Consider the following 15,460-nt stretch of genomic DNA (forward strand, 5'->3'; position numbering starts at 1 on the left):
CTTTAATAATTCAACCACAGCTGTGGATAACTGTGTAACTATCAGCAAAACGACATAAATATTTAAGACCCGTACGTAACACTTGCTGGATGTATGTGATAAGATAGGACATGATGATATTATTATTATTATTATTAATAACTGGGTCTGAGGCTCACTCACTCTGTAGTAGAAGCGGGGGATGTGTTTAAACGTGTCGTCTGCGTTTCCCCCTCCTTTCCATTCTGTGTAATACTTTGTAAAAAGTTCAGTTTCTTCTGCTTTCTTCTCGTCTTCACTCCTTTTATCTGTGAATCAATCATTTTAACAACAGCTAATGTTCCATAGAGAGACTGTGTGAACTGACGGTGAATTCTGATCCTTAGACATAGATACACACTACATTTAACACTTTCACTGCTGCATAAGACTTTAATGGATAGCTATGAAACCCTTAAAGGATCTGACCACAGAGATACGGCCATAACCTGTGGACGACTGATAACAAACCTCTAACAAAAGGATATTTTATTAATTATAGGAGTTAATTCAGAGGTTTAATCTAAATATCTGTCACATATTTGTTAAATACAGTCTCTGAGAGTGTGTTGATACGAGAGATAAACTAAAACACACACATGTTAAATGTAGTATCTATCACAAACACGAAGGAGAATGGGTTAAACTTATTATTAATCCACAATATGTATCTGTCTCTTTTACTAAATATTCTCTCCTGAACATCTCTAACCTGCTTTATCTGAGCTCAGTCTCCTCCTCAGAGTCTCCTTCCACTGCGAGCTTCTGTCCGTCGACATTTTACTGAAGGAATCGGTCAAAATTACACAGATAAACGGAGTAAATGTATAAATATTACAGTTTACTTCACTCCATAAACAAACCTCAGACTTTCAGCCGCTTAGTAACGCTTCCGGGGCCCGTCTCACATTAATGACGCACCTGCTTCTGGGCGGGTCTCAAACCGCTGTATGATCCCTACGTAGTGCACTGTGTTGGCTTTAAATAATCCAAATACACAAACGTTAACCGAGTTATTTGTATCTGATTTGGTGTTTCAGAACTTGCTCTTCAACATATAGTACACACGTATTCACAGAATCCAACATATAGTAATCGACTTAGTGCACTTTGTAGGGTGTAGGGAGCCGTTTGGGCGAACCCTCCATGAACCGTCGCACTACTTAGGCCTTGAAGGGGGCGGCAGAGAGCTGTGAGGGCACTAAGACACCACGAAGAAGAGTGAAGGGTGAGTGCATGAGGAGCTGAGTCTGTTTTTAATCTGTTTTTGAGCTTATTTATTTAAAGGTATTTTAAGATATCGTTCCGCAAACATAAGAGTACTCTATTATTTATTAATAACAGATTTATTAAAGGTGGATAGTGGATAGTTACTTATTTTTTTAGGGTTTGTATTTGTAGGTTTCAGTGATTGGGACTGTTTTATATTTTACACACAGATCATCCATAACATTAAAATAACCTCCTTGTTTCTACACTCAGTGTCCACTCTCTCCGCTCCACTGCTCAGTGCTACAGTTATAGGCTTTAGTCCATCTGTTGCTCTGCATACTTTGTTAGCCCCCCCCCCCCTTTCCCCCTGTTCCTCAGCGCTCAGGACCCCCACAGAGCAGGTGTGATGTGGTGGTGGATCATTCTCAGCGCTGCAGTGACACTGACGTGGTGGTGGTGTGTTAGTGTGTGTTGTGCTGGTGCAAACAACACGCCGATACACTATGAGTAAACACCGCTTAACGTTACCACCGCCGTTGTTGTGGTTTCCAAAGCCCACTGTTCCCCTTAGAGACGGGGTTAGAGATGACACCAGATACATTTCAGGGGGGAGCTGTGGGAAACCAACCAGGGACCAATCAGAGAGCAGGGTTCAGTAGAGTCGGTAACACACCAAAAATCACCAACATCTGAATACTTTTCTACACTTCTTTTGTGCGCACCTCTGTTTTTTAACTGTGAGCTTTGTCCAAAACGACTGCTGTAATTTGTAAAGTAGCTGTTTTTGTGACGTCTCTCTGTGTTTGTTGATTTGTTACAGCTCTTCACCTGTGGACGTGAGATGGGATCTTTGTTTGTTTCGAGCTCTCAGACCGGTGCCCTGTACCTCCGCTCTTTATTCGGACGCCAGTTTCACGGTCAGTGTGTGTCCCGCGTCCTGCGATGGAGTAAAAACCTGCGCGCTGATCTTTACAGCACTGAGACAGAGAGAGGGAGAGGGAAGGACAGAGTGAAACAGCAGCCACGAGACAAACAAAGAGACTTCAGGCAAAGAGAGGCTAAGGCTGCTCCTCCGCGGTCGGTGTTTGCTGCCGGTACAGCCAGGAGGACAGCAGAGTTTTTAAAGAGAAGAGCAGCGGCAGTGGACGAAGAGACAGACGTTTCAGTGAGAGACAGAGCGTCTTTTGTTGGGGACGTTCCTAAAGGACCTCTGAGTGCCTCGGAGTGGAGGGAACTGAAAGACGGCTCGTCCCGACCGGAGCGTTTCGAGGTGAGGATGTTGGAGGCGATGCTCGGTGCCGATGCTGATGTAAGTATTGCGAAATCTCTTTTGAACTTTGTTGCCATGGAGACCGGGAGCGTGCCGTACGTCCTGCTCCTGCGATATCTGGCCCTGTGCGTGTCCGGGGGCCACCAGTCAGAAGTGTTAGACACCTATGACGTCATGAGGTCGTGCTATAAGTCTCTGGACACCGGCGCCTACAGCCTGCTGCTGAAAGGCCTCAGTGGAACAGAGCGATGGAGGGAAGCCCTACCGATGCTGGAGGAAATCCAAAAAGTCATCACCCCATCACCTCGTAACTATGGCGACGCCATTGCCGGGGCTCTTCTCCACGGCGACCAAGAGACAGCATGGATGCTGTACAGAGCGCTGCTGGACCAGGGCCTGACGCCCAATCAGGACACATGGCAATGTCTGTTTGATAATGACGTCAATCATCATCATCATCACCATCATCACCACCACAGAGATAAACTCTCAGAGATCCTGAGCTTCATGAGAGAGAACCAGATTTACCCCCAGGAGCCACTCGCCAGGAGCATCAAGACCTGGTTCGAAAGGTAAACTCATTATTATTGACTTATTTAGAAGTAAAATGTCTTTCAAAATGTTTACAAAATAAGAGTCATAAAGAAGAAACAACAAATAAAGAGGAAAGAAATGAGGAGATTTGACACAAACAGGAAATAAATAGAGATTTAGACAAAAATGAAATGAACCAAAGACAAAATGGAAAAGAAGAGATTTTTTTTCTGTTTTATTCAGTTTATAGTTAAAGTAAGAAAGAATATAAAAAAGAGAAGAAGAAAACAGATGGACAGAGAAAAAGGAAAAAGTAAAGGAGGAAAATAGGTGAAAAGGAGAAAAACGTAGGGAATGTCAAATAACGATGAAGGAAAGAAGAGAAATGAGGAAGAAAAGGAGAAAGATAAGGAAAGGAAAAACAGAGTGAGAGAGAGAGAGGGGGACAGAGAGAGAGAGAGAGAGAGGGACAGAGAGAGAGAGAGGGGGGGGACAGAGAGAGAGAGAGAGGGGGGGACAGAGAGAGAGAGAGGGGGACAGAGAGAGAGAGAGGGGGACAGAGAGAGGGGGACAGAGAGAGAGAGAGGGGGACAGAGAGAGAGAGAGAGGGACAGAGAGAGAGAGAGAGAGGGGGGGGACAGAGAGAGAGAGAGAGGGGGGGACAGAGAGAGAGAGCGAGAGAGAGGGGGGGACAGAGAGAGAGAGAGGGACAGAGAGAGAGAGAGAGAGAGAGGGGGGGACAGAGAGAGAGAGAGGGACAGAGAGAGAGAGAGAGAGAGAGAGGGGGACAGAGAGAGGGACAGAGAGAGAGGGGGACAGAGAGAGAGAGAGAGAGAGAGAGAGAGGGACAGAGAGAGAGTCAGAGATAGAGTGAGTCTCGGAGTTCTGCTTTAGTGAATGTGTCTGTGGTGTAGTTAACCCTGAGAACAGTGGCGCGGCTCCTCCTCTCGGGGGCGCTGTGGTCAGCCCTGAGTCTGAGGAATTGTTTGATGTCGTTGTGATGTAATGTTTTGTCTCGTTTACAGTTGTCCAGATGAGAAGTGGACAGGGGCGTTTTCCTCGGTGGACGGCAGGTGGGTCACTGAGGCTGTGAACTCAGGGTCTAAGAGCTCTCTAGAGAACTGTACTGTAATGAGACTGAAGCTCTGAAGCAGCTGCACATGAGCCTAAGATCACCATGTCCAGTGCAGAGCGGTGCAAATCTGGGGGGATGGAGGTAGAGTGCTGAGTCTGATCCAGAACTAATCCCCAACACCAGCACCTGACTCTCACTGATGGTTATGAGGCTGAACACCATCAGATCCTCACAGAAATGTTCCAAGGCTGAGAGGAAAGCTGATTAATGTGGATGAGGAGCTCTCTTGGTCACAGTGAATATCCACTCAGTCAGTGCTCAGCTCTTTAATACGGTTTTTATAAAAGAGGTTAGAAAACATCATGTAGGAGACACACACACACACACACAGAGAGACACACACACACACACACAGACAGAGAGACACACACAGACAGAGACACACACACACACACACACACACAGACACACACACACAGTCAGAGAGACACACAGACAGAGAGACACACACACAGAGAGACACACACACAGAGACAGACAATGACAGAGACAAACACATACACAGACACACACACACAGACACAGTGAAAAATAAATTACTGAACACATGTAGAAGAAGAGCCCTTTTAATTAGAAGTAAGGATGTGTTGATGTGACATGATCAAGGACTGAATAAAACACCTGTGATTGGACAGAGTGAAATATGTAAATGAGCTGTTTTATCCATCACTAAATATTCTGTCAGAATTGTGAAAGCATAAAGCTGTGGAGCCCTCTTAGTAATAATTGTCTGTGTGTGCGTGTGTGTCTGTGCATGTGTGTCTGTGTGTGCGTGTGTGTGTATTTGTGTGTGTATATGTGTGTCTATGTGTGTCTGTGTGTGTCTGTGTGCGTGTATATGTGTGTGTATATATGTGTGCGTGTATATGTGTGTGTATATATGTGTGCGTGTATATGTGTGTATATATGTCTGTGTATATATGTGTGTGTATGTATGTGTGTGCGTGTCTGTGTCTGTGTGTGTGAGTATATATGTGTGTGTGCTCACAGAGGAGTGTGCAGGAGCTGTGGGGCGGAGCTGGAGTCCATCGATCTGACGGGGGATGAGTACAGTCTGCTCAGAGACAGAGTGATGGCCAACGTCATCGAGGGCAAAGACGTCTTCAACAAAACCACTCCAGAGGTTTATCTCTCTCTCTTTCACTCTTTCAGTCCTTTTTCCAGGACATGTACGTTTTCATATTTCTGCACCAAAGGCTAGTTGTTTTCTCCGAATCAAACCTACGCTAAGATCAACACAACGACACAAATCTGACGGTGTACTCCACGTCGAAGCCTGACACGCACCTCCCCAGAAATGTAACCGCGACCACAACAACTACGATTTGAACCGAGGGAGTCCAGAAACGTTAACTCCTCACACAGCGGTTAATAAAAAGCGTAACAAGGAACAAACCTGAAAAACCCTGCACACTTGTTGTTTTAGTAAAGAATCAAATCAAATCAAATCAAATTTATTTATATAGCGCTTTTCACAACTGATGTTGTCACAAAGCAGCTTCACAGAATTCCAGTAAGACAAGATTTGACATGAAATGTAAAGACAAATGTAAAACCCTCAAGTGAGCAAGCCAGGGGCGACAGTGGCAAGGAAAAACTCCCCCAGCTGAGGAAGAAACCTTGGGAGGAACCAAGGCTCACAAGGGGTGACCCATCCTCCTCTGGTCAATCTACTGGTGATGATAGTTAGTAGTCCATGAGAACTTCAGTGTAGGGACAGCTTCAAGGCACTTGGTGGTTGCTGGAGCGTGGGCAGCTGGTCTGAAGCGTGGAGGAGGATCTCGACAGTCATCCATCAGTGTCCAGACAGACAGGTGGGCAGTCGTTTACTCGGAAAGATGTAAAGGGATGGAATTAGTTTTGAACTGTTTTGTGTTTGTAAAGTAGAAAATATAAAAATTTCCAGAGTGTGGCTAATGACTCCGGCAGATCTGACTATGACAGCATTAACTAAAAGGAGAGAACCAGGAGGACACACAGACACGGGAGCATCCTGAAACACTGGCATCCCTCCGCTCCACCGTCAACAAACCTGAGTGATCGCGAGAAGCGGCGGGACGACAGCACCAGCGTCTCAGTTTACTATAATTCCCTGTGTCCATGCACCCCCCGGATCTGCCGCCTTTATCTATGGGGGAGCATTAGCTACCAAATGATAAACTAAACAAATGAGTTTTTAGCCTACATTTGAAGATTGCGACTGTGTCTGAGTCCCGAACATTTTCTGGAAGATCTTTCCAGAGTCTGGGGGCTTTATAAGAAAAGGCTCTTCCCCCAGCTGAGGCCTTCTGAATTCTGGGAACATTTAAAAATCCAGTATTCTGTGATCTGAGTGAACGTGGAGGCTCATAATAGGAAATTGTATCTTGAAGATATTCAGGAGCAAGCCCATGTAGAGCTTTATATGTTAATAACAAAATTTTGTAGTCAATGCGGAATTTAACAGGCAGCCAATGAAGTGATGATAAAACTGGGCTGATATGTTCAAATTTTCTAGTTTTAGTGAGGACCCTAGCTGCAGCATTTTGAACTAGTTGAAGTTTTCTTAAATTGCTGCTGGTGCATCCTGACAGTAGTGCGTTACAGTAGTCAAGCCTTGAAGTAATAAAGGCATGTACTAATGTTTCTGCGTCCTGAAGGGATAAGGCATTTCTAATCTTAGCAATATTGCGAAGATGTAAAAAAGCTGTCCTAGTGATACTGCCTATGTGTTGATCAAATGATAAATCCGGGTCAATTATGACACCAAGATTTTTTGCTGCTGAACCAGGTTTAACTGGAAAGTCAGCGAGATTTAAAATTAAATCTGATAATTTATTTCTTGTCACTTTTGGACCCAAAAGCAGGACCTCTGTTTTGTTGCTGTTTAGAAGGAGGAAGTTACGCAACATCCAGCCTTTCACGTCTTTTACACAGTCCTCTATTTTCTTTAATCTGTGTTTGTCATCGGGCTTGGCTGAAATATACAATTGTGTGTCGTCTGCGTAACAGTGAAAGTTAATGTCATGGTTTCTTATAACTGTGCCTAGCAGTAACATGTATAATGTAAATAATAATGGTCCTAAAATAGAGCCTTGTGGAATTCCAAATCTTACTTTAGAATAATTTGAAGTTAGATTGTTTACTTTTACGAATTGATAACGTTCCGTTAAGTAAGATTTGAACCATAATAGGGCTGTCCCTGTGATTCCAACCATGTTTTCTAACCTTTCTATGAGAATATTGTGGTCTATTGTATCGAAGGCTGCGCTTAGGTCAAGAAGCACCAACAGGGATACGTGGCCTTGATCAGAGGCAAGAAGAAGATCATTTGTTATCTTGACTAGAGCTGTCTCTGTACTATGATGTTGCCTGAATCCAGATTGGAATTTTTCATATATATGATTCTTATGTAGATATGAACTAAGTTGTTGGGCCACAGCTCTTTCTAAGATCTTAGACAGAAATGGCAAATTAGAAATAGGCCTGTAATTAGACAGTGTACTAGCATCAAGATTTGGTTTCTTGATCATAGGTTTAATAACTGCTAGTTTAAAAGCTTTGGGTACATGGCCCAGACTAAGCGATGAGTTTACTATAGTTAAAAGAGGATCAATAATAGCTGGTAGTACTTCTTTGAGCAACTTTGTGGGAATTGCGTCAAGTGTGCAAGTTGTACAGTTTGCGGAGGTGATAATCTTCTCTAGTTCTAATTGTGGGAGTGGGTAAAAGGTTTCAAGTCTTTCTTTTACAGTTATATTATGTTTTATTTCATTCACATCAGGTGGCAGCCAGGATGGATTTGATCCTGTGGCTAGAGTTTGTTGTCTAATATTCTCAATTTTATTATTAAAAAAGTCCATAAAATCTTTACTGGTGAGAGTTGCTGGAATTAGTTGTTCAGAACCTGCTTAATTTTTTGTAATTCTAGAAAACACACTAAACAGTGCTCTCGGATTATTTTTATTATTGGAGATCAGCGAGGCCAGATATGCTGAGCGAGCTTTAGTGAGGGCATTTCTATACTCTATAAGGCTGTCCTTCCAGGCAGAATGAAACACTTCAAGCTTGGTTGATCGCCATTTCCGCTCTAGTTTTCGTAATGTTTGTTTTAAAGTACGGGTCTTATCGTTATACCATGGTGCGAGCTTTTTCTGTCTTATACTTTTATGTTTAAGTGGTGCTACCTTTTCTAAAGTAGATCGACAGGTATTTTCTAGGTAATCAGTTAGTACATCTAGGTCCATTGGGTCTGATGGAGTTGGAACTGGGGTCGATAGTTCTGGTAGGTTTTCTATAAATTGTAGGGCGGTAGATGGTTTTATTATACGCCTTGTAGAATAGCGAGGGTTCTTACATATATTATGGATAAAACGTAGCTCATATGAAATTAAGTAATGATCGGAGATTGCTGAGGATTGCGGTAAGATATTAATTTTGTCAATGTTAAGACCTAGTGTCAGAACTAAGTCTAAAGTGTGGCTGCAGTAGTGTGTAGGCCCTGTTACATTTTGAGTAATACCAATAGAGTCTAAGATTGAGGTAAATGCCTTTTTTAGTGGGTCACTTTCCTTCTCAAAATGGATATTGAAATCTCCTACAATTATAACTTTATGATTGCACACCGCTAGGTTTGTAGCAAAATCGCTGAATTCTTTCAGAAATTCTAAGTAAGGCCCTGGTGGTCTGTAAATGTTGCATAATAAAAATGCGTCCTTTTTTGTGACCGGATTTGTAATAATAGTGGAGAGAACCTCAAAAGAAGAGAAGGTGTCACATTGTTTAAGACTAATTTCTAGGGTATTTTGGTAAATTACACATACTCCACCTCCTTTGCCTGATATTCTTGGGCTATGTGCATAATTATAGCCTAGGGGGGTGGCTTCATTTAGTGCTAAATATTCATTTGGTTTAACCCACGTTTCCGTGAGACAGAAAACATTGAATTTATGATCACTTATAATATCATTTACGATGAGTGCTTTTGAGTTTAGTGATCTTATGTTGAGTAACCCAAATTTTAGTTCTGAGGTGTTGCTGCTAGGTGTTGTGTATGATTTAATATTGATTAGGTTGCTGAAACAGGCTGATTTTGTTTTTCTACTTTTACATTTAGTTCGGGGGAAAGACACAGTCTCAATACAGTTGAACCTGGGTGACGTCTCAAGACAGTTCGCAGACGGTCGGTTTAGCCTGTCTGTCTGCGGCCTGGTCCCGGCTCTGGATTGTCAGCAGCTATCTACACTACTCTGCCGACTAACTAAAAGACTATGTGCTATACTGCAAGAAAGTAAGGCAGCACCCTCCCGCGTGGGGTGGATACCATCCCTACCTATAAGACCAGGCTTGCCCTCAAAACGTAACCAATTTTCTATAAAGCCCACTTGATTTTCGGAACACCACTTGGACATCCAGCAGTTTAACGCCCAAAGTCTGCTGTAAGCTTCGTCGCCACGCCGCATTGGTATGGGGCCAGAGCAGATTACGGCATCGGACATCGTCTGGGCCAGTTTAATCACCTCTCTAATATTACCCTTAGTTACCTCAGACTGCCGCAGACGAATATCATTGGCCCCTACATGAATGACTACCCTCGAATATCTCCTATTAGCTAACAGTCTAAGGTTGCCACTAATATCCGGCGCTCTGGCTCCCGATAAACAGCTAACTGTTACTGCCGGCGCCCCTAAAGGAGTAGCTAATTTCACGTGCCGAACAATAGAGTCTCCTATAACCAGAGCACTCTTAACAGGCTCCTCAGCGGGTGCTTCGCTGAGCGGGGCAAACCTGTTTGACACGCGAATCGGAGGAGCGTGGTGTCCCGGTGGGCTAGCTTTGGCCTCAGCGTTAGCATCAGCCTTAGCTTTCCGGCTATGACGCCGAGACGTCACCCATTCACCCCGCTGTGAGGGCTCTAACGCCGGAGTCGTGGGGGTGCTAACTCTCCCTAAGGCACCCGGAGTTGCTAACACTGAATCTCGCTGTTTATCCCTCAACAATAATAAGCTCCGGATGCGCACTTCTAGCTGGTCCACTTTATCCACCAGGGAGCTAACTAGCTGACACTTACTACAAATACAACCACTATATTTATCGCTAGAGGTGGAAAAGGGCGTTAAACTAAACATGCCACACTCTGAGCAGGCAAAACAGCCAGTAGTAGCCATGGAATTGCAGGTACTTACCGCTTTTAGTGAATTTTAGTAACTTACACCAAGAACGTTACTCCAGGGTCCGGTGGCAGTTTTAGTGCCTCTGTAATGAATATTTCTGCGGAGACAATCTAAAAGATAGAGCTATGGATGGTTAGTAGGTTATAAAAACAGATATAAATATAGAAATAACAATGGAAACGAGTAAACAGGAAAACCCGAGCGATCAAAACAGCTTCCAAACGGGTACAGAAACAGCCAAACGGGTTGCCAGAACACTGGGTTGCCAGAACACTGGGGGTCTGTCCCAAAACCTAGTGAGCTCCCTAAGTAGGCACCCTGCGTTCTGACCGTTGTCTTCATGAGACGCTGTAGTTAGAGAGCGATTGTGTCACGGCTTTTTCCCACTCACTGCACGCAACTGGTGCTTTCAAACCTCAGCGCGCTGGAGTCTAGTCTTCCTCCCGTTTTATCACAAATTGAAGAGTGAAACTGGCAGGAGTTGTGCATTGCATCATGGGACTGTCTTCGCGGCTGAGTGAGGATTCGATGCTGCCTTAAATTTCTGCCTGAGTGAGGTTCCTTAGTAGGAAGCGTATTTAAGGAGCCTACGTCTCGGGACGGTGCTCGCTGTGACGTGAAATGCTCTCTGTGTCGACAGCGCACTGGGATTTGAGACAGAAGAACATTTTGCACGATTAAAGGGTTCTTTGCCTCATGAAGGGGTTCTTCAGGTCGATGGAGAATGTGCTGTAGTCGGTTCTATACGGCACCAACCAGGGTTCCCCAATTGAACCCTTCTCTAAAAGGTAAAACGTATAGAACCAACTACAGCACATTCTCCATCAACCTGAAGAACCCCTTCATGAGGCCAAGAACCCTTTAAGGTTCTTTTAAGTGTTCAAGGTTCTATATAGAACAATTTTCTTTACTAAAGAGCCATCATCACGTGTGTATGAGGAGTGGGAACACACAGGAAAAAGTGCTGGCCCCTCTGTGTGTTTCTTTCCTGGTGTAAACCTGTGAATACACTCTGGACCAATTAGTGCCCTACTCCCTACATAGTGCACTTCAGCTTTTAAACTAATATCACTACACTGTGCATTACACGGTGTGGGGGAAGATATTTAGGATCCCCTAGTGGTGTGGTGGGGTAAATGCAGAGTGACACACGTTTATAAACTCACAACGGCAGAGGGCACTTGTGCCGGCAGCGGTGTAGACTCTGGGAAGATTCAATGCAGAAGGGATTGGCCTTAAACAGCAGCTTGGAAAGAGCGGGATGTCTCTCGGAAGAGGCCCCTCTGTGTACATTACATTACACTTTTATAATTACAATTAACGAATACACAGTGATTCATGCAAACAGGTGACTGTACACTAACGAGAATAGTGGCCCCGCCCCCTCATCTGAGTCTGTCCAATCACAGCGCTGGACCCGTGTTTATGTGAGAGCACAAAGACGAGGTTAAACTCAGCAAAACAGACACAACGAGCGCGGAGAAATAAGAGCACTGAGTAAAAACGGAGAAGAAAGAGAACAGAGTGAAAACGGCTAAAAACCAGAGCTTCTGCTCCTCGCTCCTCACTGCTGTGCGCTCGGGGTCGGGGTGAACAGCGAGCGGCTCATTATCATTTAAAGGAACAGGTGCTGAAAGCGGGCGTTCTGAACAGGGGCTGTTTACACAGGGGGAGAACACTGCTGTGGGGCTCGTGGGGTTTGGACCAGAAACAGAACTGTGTTCCACTGTGGGGGAGAAGGGGATGGGATGCTCTGGAGCAGCTGCACATGAGCCTAAGCGCTCAATGCCTGATGCTAAGCATAGGGTAGAGGGATATAAAGTACTGCACTGAGCTGTGGAACAGTGATCTCTGGAGGGGTGGAGCTCTGTGCAGTGTATTTGGGGATGAGTTACAGAGGTGTTCCTGATCCTGAACTAATCACACAACACCAGCCCCTGACTCTCACTGATGTTTGTGTGGTGGAATGCCATCAGATCCTCACAGCAATGTTCTAATATCTACTGTAAAACCTATCCAGAAGAGTGTTGTGTTTTGTATTTCCCACTTTTACAGCAGCACCGCTGGGTGGCGCCAAAGTTCTTTGCGTTCCCACGTGTTTCTGTATGAAGTGCATGGAGGGAATTTCTTTTATTTCTTAATTAAGACAGAAACATTGCAAAATACATCACAGTTCTATTCTAGGAACGTTGATCACGTACACGGTGACGTACAAAGTGAGGAATGGAATGGTATCTCAGACACAAATGGAAAACGACCTGGAAATGTATATTTTCTTTATTATATTTGTCCTTTTCGTCACATGACGTGGTGTGATGTTGACCTTATAAAGACGTGTCTCTGTTGTGTACCGATGACCGCATGCAGACTCATATATAAAGCTGTTATTTTAAACTCTAAATAGAAGTGTTTTTATTTTCCAGGCTAGCGTCAGGCCTCGGCTACGTGCCGCTGGTGTTGTCCAGTCGTCCAGAATTAGCTCGGACGACGCAGCCATGTGTCCCAGCGCTTAAAATCCAGCGAGCTCTAGATTTAGCCAAAGTTTGAGGACAGAGAGTCTGTAGATGGAAATAGAAGAGAGCTGTACGGACACTTTTAGACACGAGGAAGGGGCTTTCCACAACCTGCTCCCTACTCCCTCCACATAAACATGGCGTTGTATTGGCTCCTACAGTTAGGATGTGTAATATAATTACACAGTATGGCAGAGGACACCTCAGAAAATCCAAACAGGATGACAGTATTAAGACGATTGAACCTATTTCTAGCTCTTGATCTTTATTTTGCAAACCACTGCCTGATTCCCCCCACAGAGTCTGTTTTTGAAGGAGAAATGGTCAGTGAAAGGATCTGAGGGCCACACTGTGATTGTTATAAAGTATCAGTCAGTCTCCAGAGCTCAGGTCTGTGGGGAGTCTTCAGAACTGACCCAAAGTGTTCAGAAGAAGGGGTCCTGACCCAAGTCTCACTGATGGAGGAGGGAGTGAAGTGGAGTCCATCAGGTCCATGCCCACAGAAGAGCTACTGCAGCACACACCGCTGAAAGAGTTAACACTGCTCTGATAGAACCGGGTCAGAACACACACTGCTGAAAGAGTTAACTCCGCTCTGATAGAACCGGGTCAGAACACGCACCGCTGAAAGTGTTAACTCTGCTCTGATAGAACCGGGTCAGAACACACGCCACTGAAAGGGTTAACTCCGTTTTAATAGAACCGTGTCAGAACACACGCCACTGAAAGGGTTAACTCCGTTTTAATAGAACCGGGTCAGAACACACACTGCTGAAAGAGTTAACTCCGCTCTGATAGAACCGGGTCAGAACACGCACCGCTGAAAGTGTTAACTCTGCTCTGATAGAACTGGATCAGAACACACTGCTGAAAGAGTTAACTCTGCTCTGGTAGAACCGGGTCAGAACACACGCCACTGAAAGGGTTAACTCCGTTTTAATAGAACCGGGTCAGAACACACACCGCTGAAAGAGTTAACTCTGCTCTGAAAGAACCGGGTCAGAACACACACCGCTGAAAGAGTTAACTCCGCTCTAATAGAACCGGGTCAGAACACACGCCGCTGAAAGAGTTAAATCCGCTCTGATAGAACTGGGTCAGAACACACACCACTGAAAGAGGTGACCTCAGCTGCACTATGAGAAGGTGGCGGGTCAAGAGGAGGTAGTGTGGCGCTCTTGGTGATGTTCTTCTGGAGAACCTTGAGTTCTGGAGTCCTGTGGATGTTCCTCTGACCCAGACTCCAGGGAGGAGCTGTAGAAACAAGTCCCCACAGGGGCTTATAGCACTCCTTGGTGCCACAGAACATGTGTCGAGAGGTCAGGGCATGTGTCAGGGCTGTAGTGGATGCACCACAGTATTAAGCAGATGGTTTTAATGTTATGGCTTCTCTGGAGGCCTGTTACAATACGTTGTCTCAGATATAATTGCACTTGCAATAAACAATATTTTTTATTGTCATTTTATTACAATTATGCCACTGATGTAATGAAAATAAAACAGCACAATAATGCAATTGCAGTCTTTTAAATGAAGAACATGTAGCATTTCTACCTTAAAATGGCAGCTTCTAAATGATTGTAATGTTCCACTGAGCTGTAAAAGAGAGAACAGAGCCTCTGTGGCAGCTACGCGGGGTCCTCTTCTGGTTACTGCACTAAACAACTTCTGAATCACGGAGGACTCTCGCGAGAAATGGGTAACTCTTTACGGCACATTGCTCACAGGTGGATGGTTGCCTAGCTACAAGAATCTAGCTCTGTATTATTCCCGGTACGGACACTATACGGCAGAGAGAGAGAGCGGCCGTACAAGAGTTAATACTGGACTGAACTTACACAGTAGAGTGAGCTGGAACAGACCTGAGGACACACGCTGGAGCAGTGAGCATCTGTTTCCCCGTTTTAATGTGCTGCGGTGCTAGTTAGTGATAGTTTTGTTGTTGAAAGTGTTATAATCCGATTGTGAGAGTCACTGAGCAGTGAGTGGTTTGCAGCTGCTAGCTTTAGCCGAATTAGCTCAGTTTTTCGCGTTATTCTGGTAATAAGTGCATTTCTCCGGTTGCTGTGTGAATTAAACGACTGAAGTCGCTACTTTTGTAAACATCACACGAGGAGTGAGTGAGTAAAAGAGAGAGAGAGACAGCTGTGTGTTTGTCTGTGAGAGACAGGAGCCATGGATCCATCATTTTCGTGATCATTAATTGTATCCTGTGAAACTACACGCCCTCTTCAGGGTTCCTGCACCGATTCAGGAGTTAAACACTAATCACACTCTGGTCCTGATGTGGAAGAGGACTGAGTGTTTATTCCTGAAATCTATCCCATAATATTACTTCAGCAACACACCTCCATTACAGTGTGGTTGTGTCTGCCCCATGATACGTGCAGCGAATTATTCTGACTTTATTCTCAGAATTATTCGGACTTTATTCTTTGAATCTTCTTTTTTTTCCAATGCTGTGGCCCTAAAACTCCATGGAAACTCCACAGAACAGAACAGCGCTAAAACACTGGAGACGCTTATTCTTTTGTGAACACACACGCACACACGCGCACAGTAAACACAGTGGACAATCACTGAGGACACGTTCAGATACTGTTTGATAAATCAATCGAGTAGTTAT

At 44.6% G+C, this 15,460-nt stretch overlaps 2 protein-coding genes across 2 annotated transcripts in view; one reads left to right on the plus strand and one right to left on the minus strand.

Annotated features, from left to right (window-relative positions):
- Positions 1–908, minus strand: part of ppp2r3c (protein phosphatase 2, regulatory subunit B'', gamma) — a 99,937-nt gene extending 99,029 nt beyond the window's left edge. Inside the window, exons 1-2 of the mRNA XM_066675969.1 lie at positions 731–908; positions 163–287 (exon numbers count right to left, since the gene is read on the minus strand). Coding sequence (XP_066532066.1) covers positions 163–287; positions 731–797 — 192 coding nt within the window. The 5' untranslated portion in view covers positions 798–908. The remainder of the gene's footprint in view (positions 1–162; positions 288–730) is intronic.
- Positions 909–1,217: 309 nt separating this feature from the next.
- Positions 1,218–15,460, plus strand: part of prorp (protein only RNase P catalytic subunit) — a 43,104-nt gene continuing 28,861 nt past the window's right edge. The window contains exons 1-4 of the mRNA XM_066675971.1: positions 1,218–1,246; positions 2,051–3,072; positions 4,060–4,107; positions 5,160–5,292. Of these exons, the coding sequence (XP_066532068.1) occupies positions 2,072–3,072; positions 4,060–4,107; positions 5,160–5,292 (1,182 nt within the window). The 5' untranslated portion in view covers positions 1,218–1,246; positions 2,051–2,071. The remainder of the gene's footprint in view (positions 1,247–2,050; positions 3,073–4,059; positions 4,108–5,159; positions 5,293–15,460) is intronic.

Source organism: Hoplias malabaricus, chromosome 1 (genome assembly GCF_029633855.1).
Source record: "Hoplias malabaricus isolate fHopMal1 chromosome 1, fHopMal1.hap1, whole genome shotgun sequence".
NCBI lineage: Eukaryota > Metazoa > Chordata > Actinopteri > Characiformes > Erythrinidae > Hoplias > Hoplias malabaricus.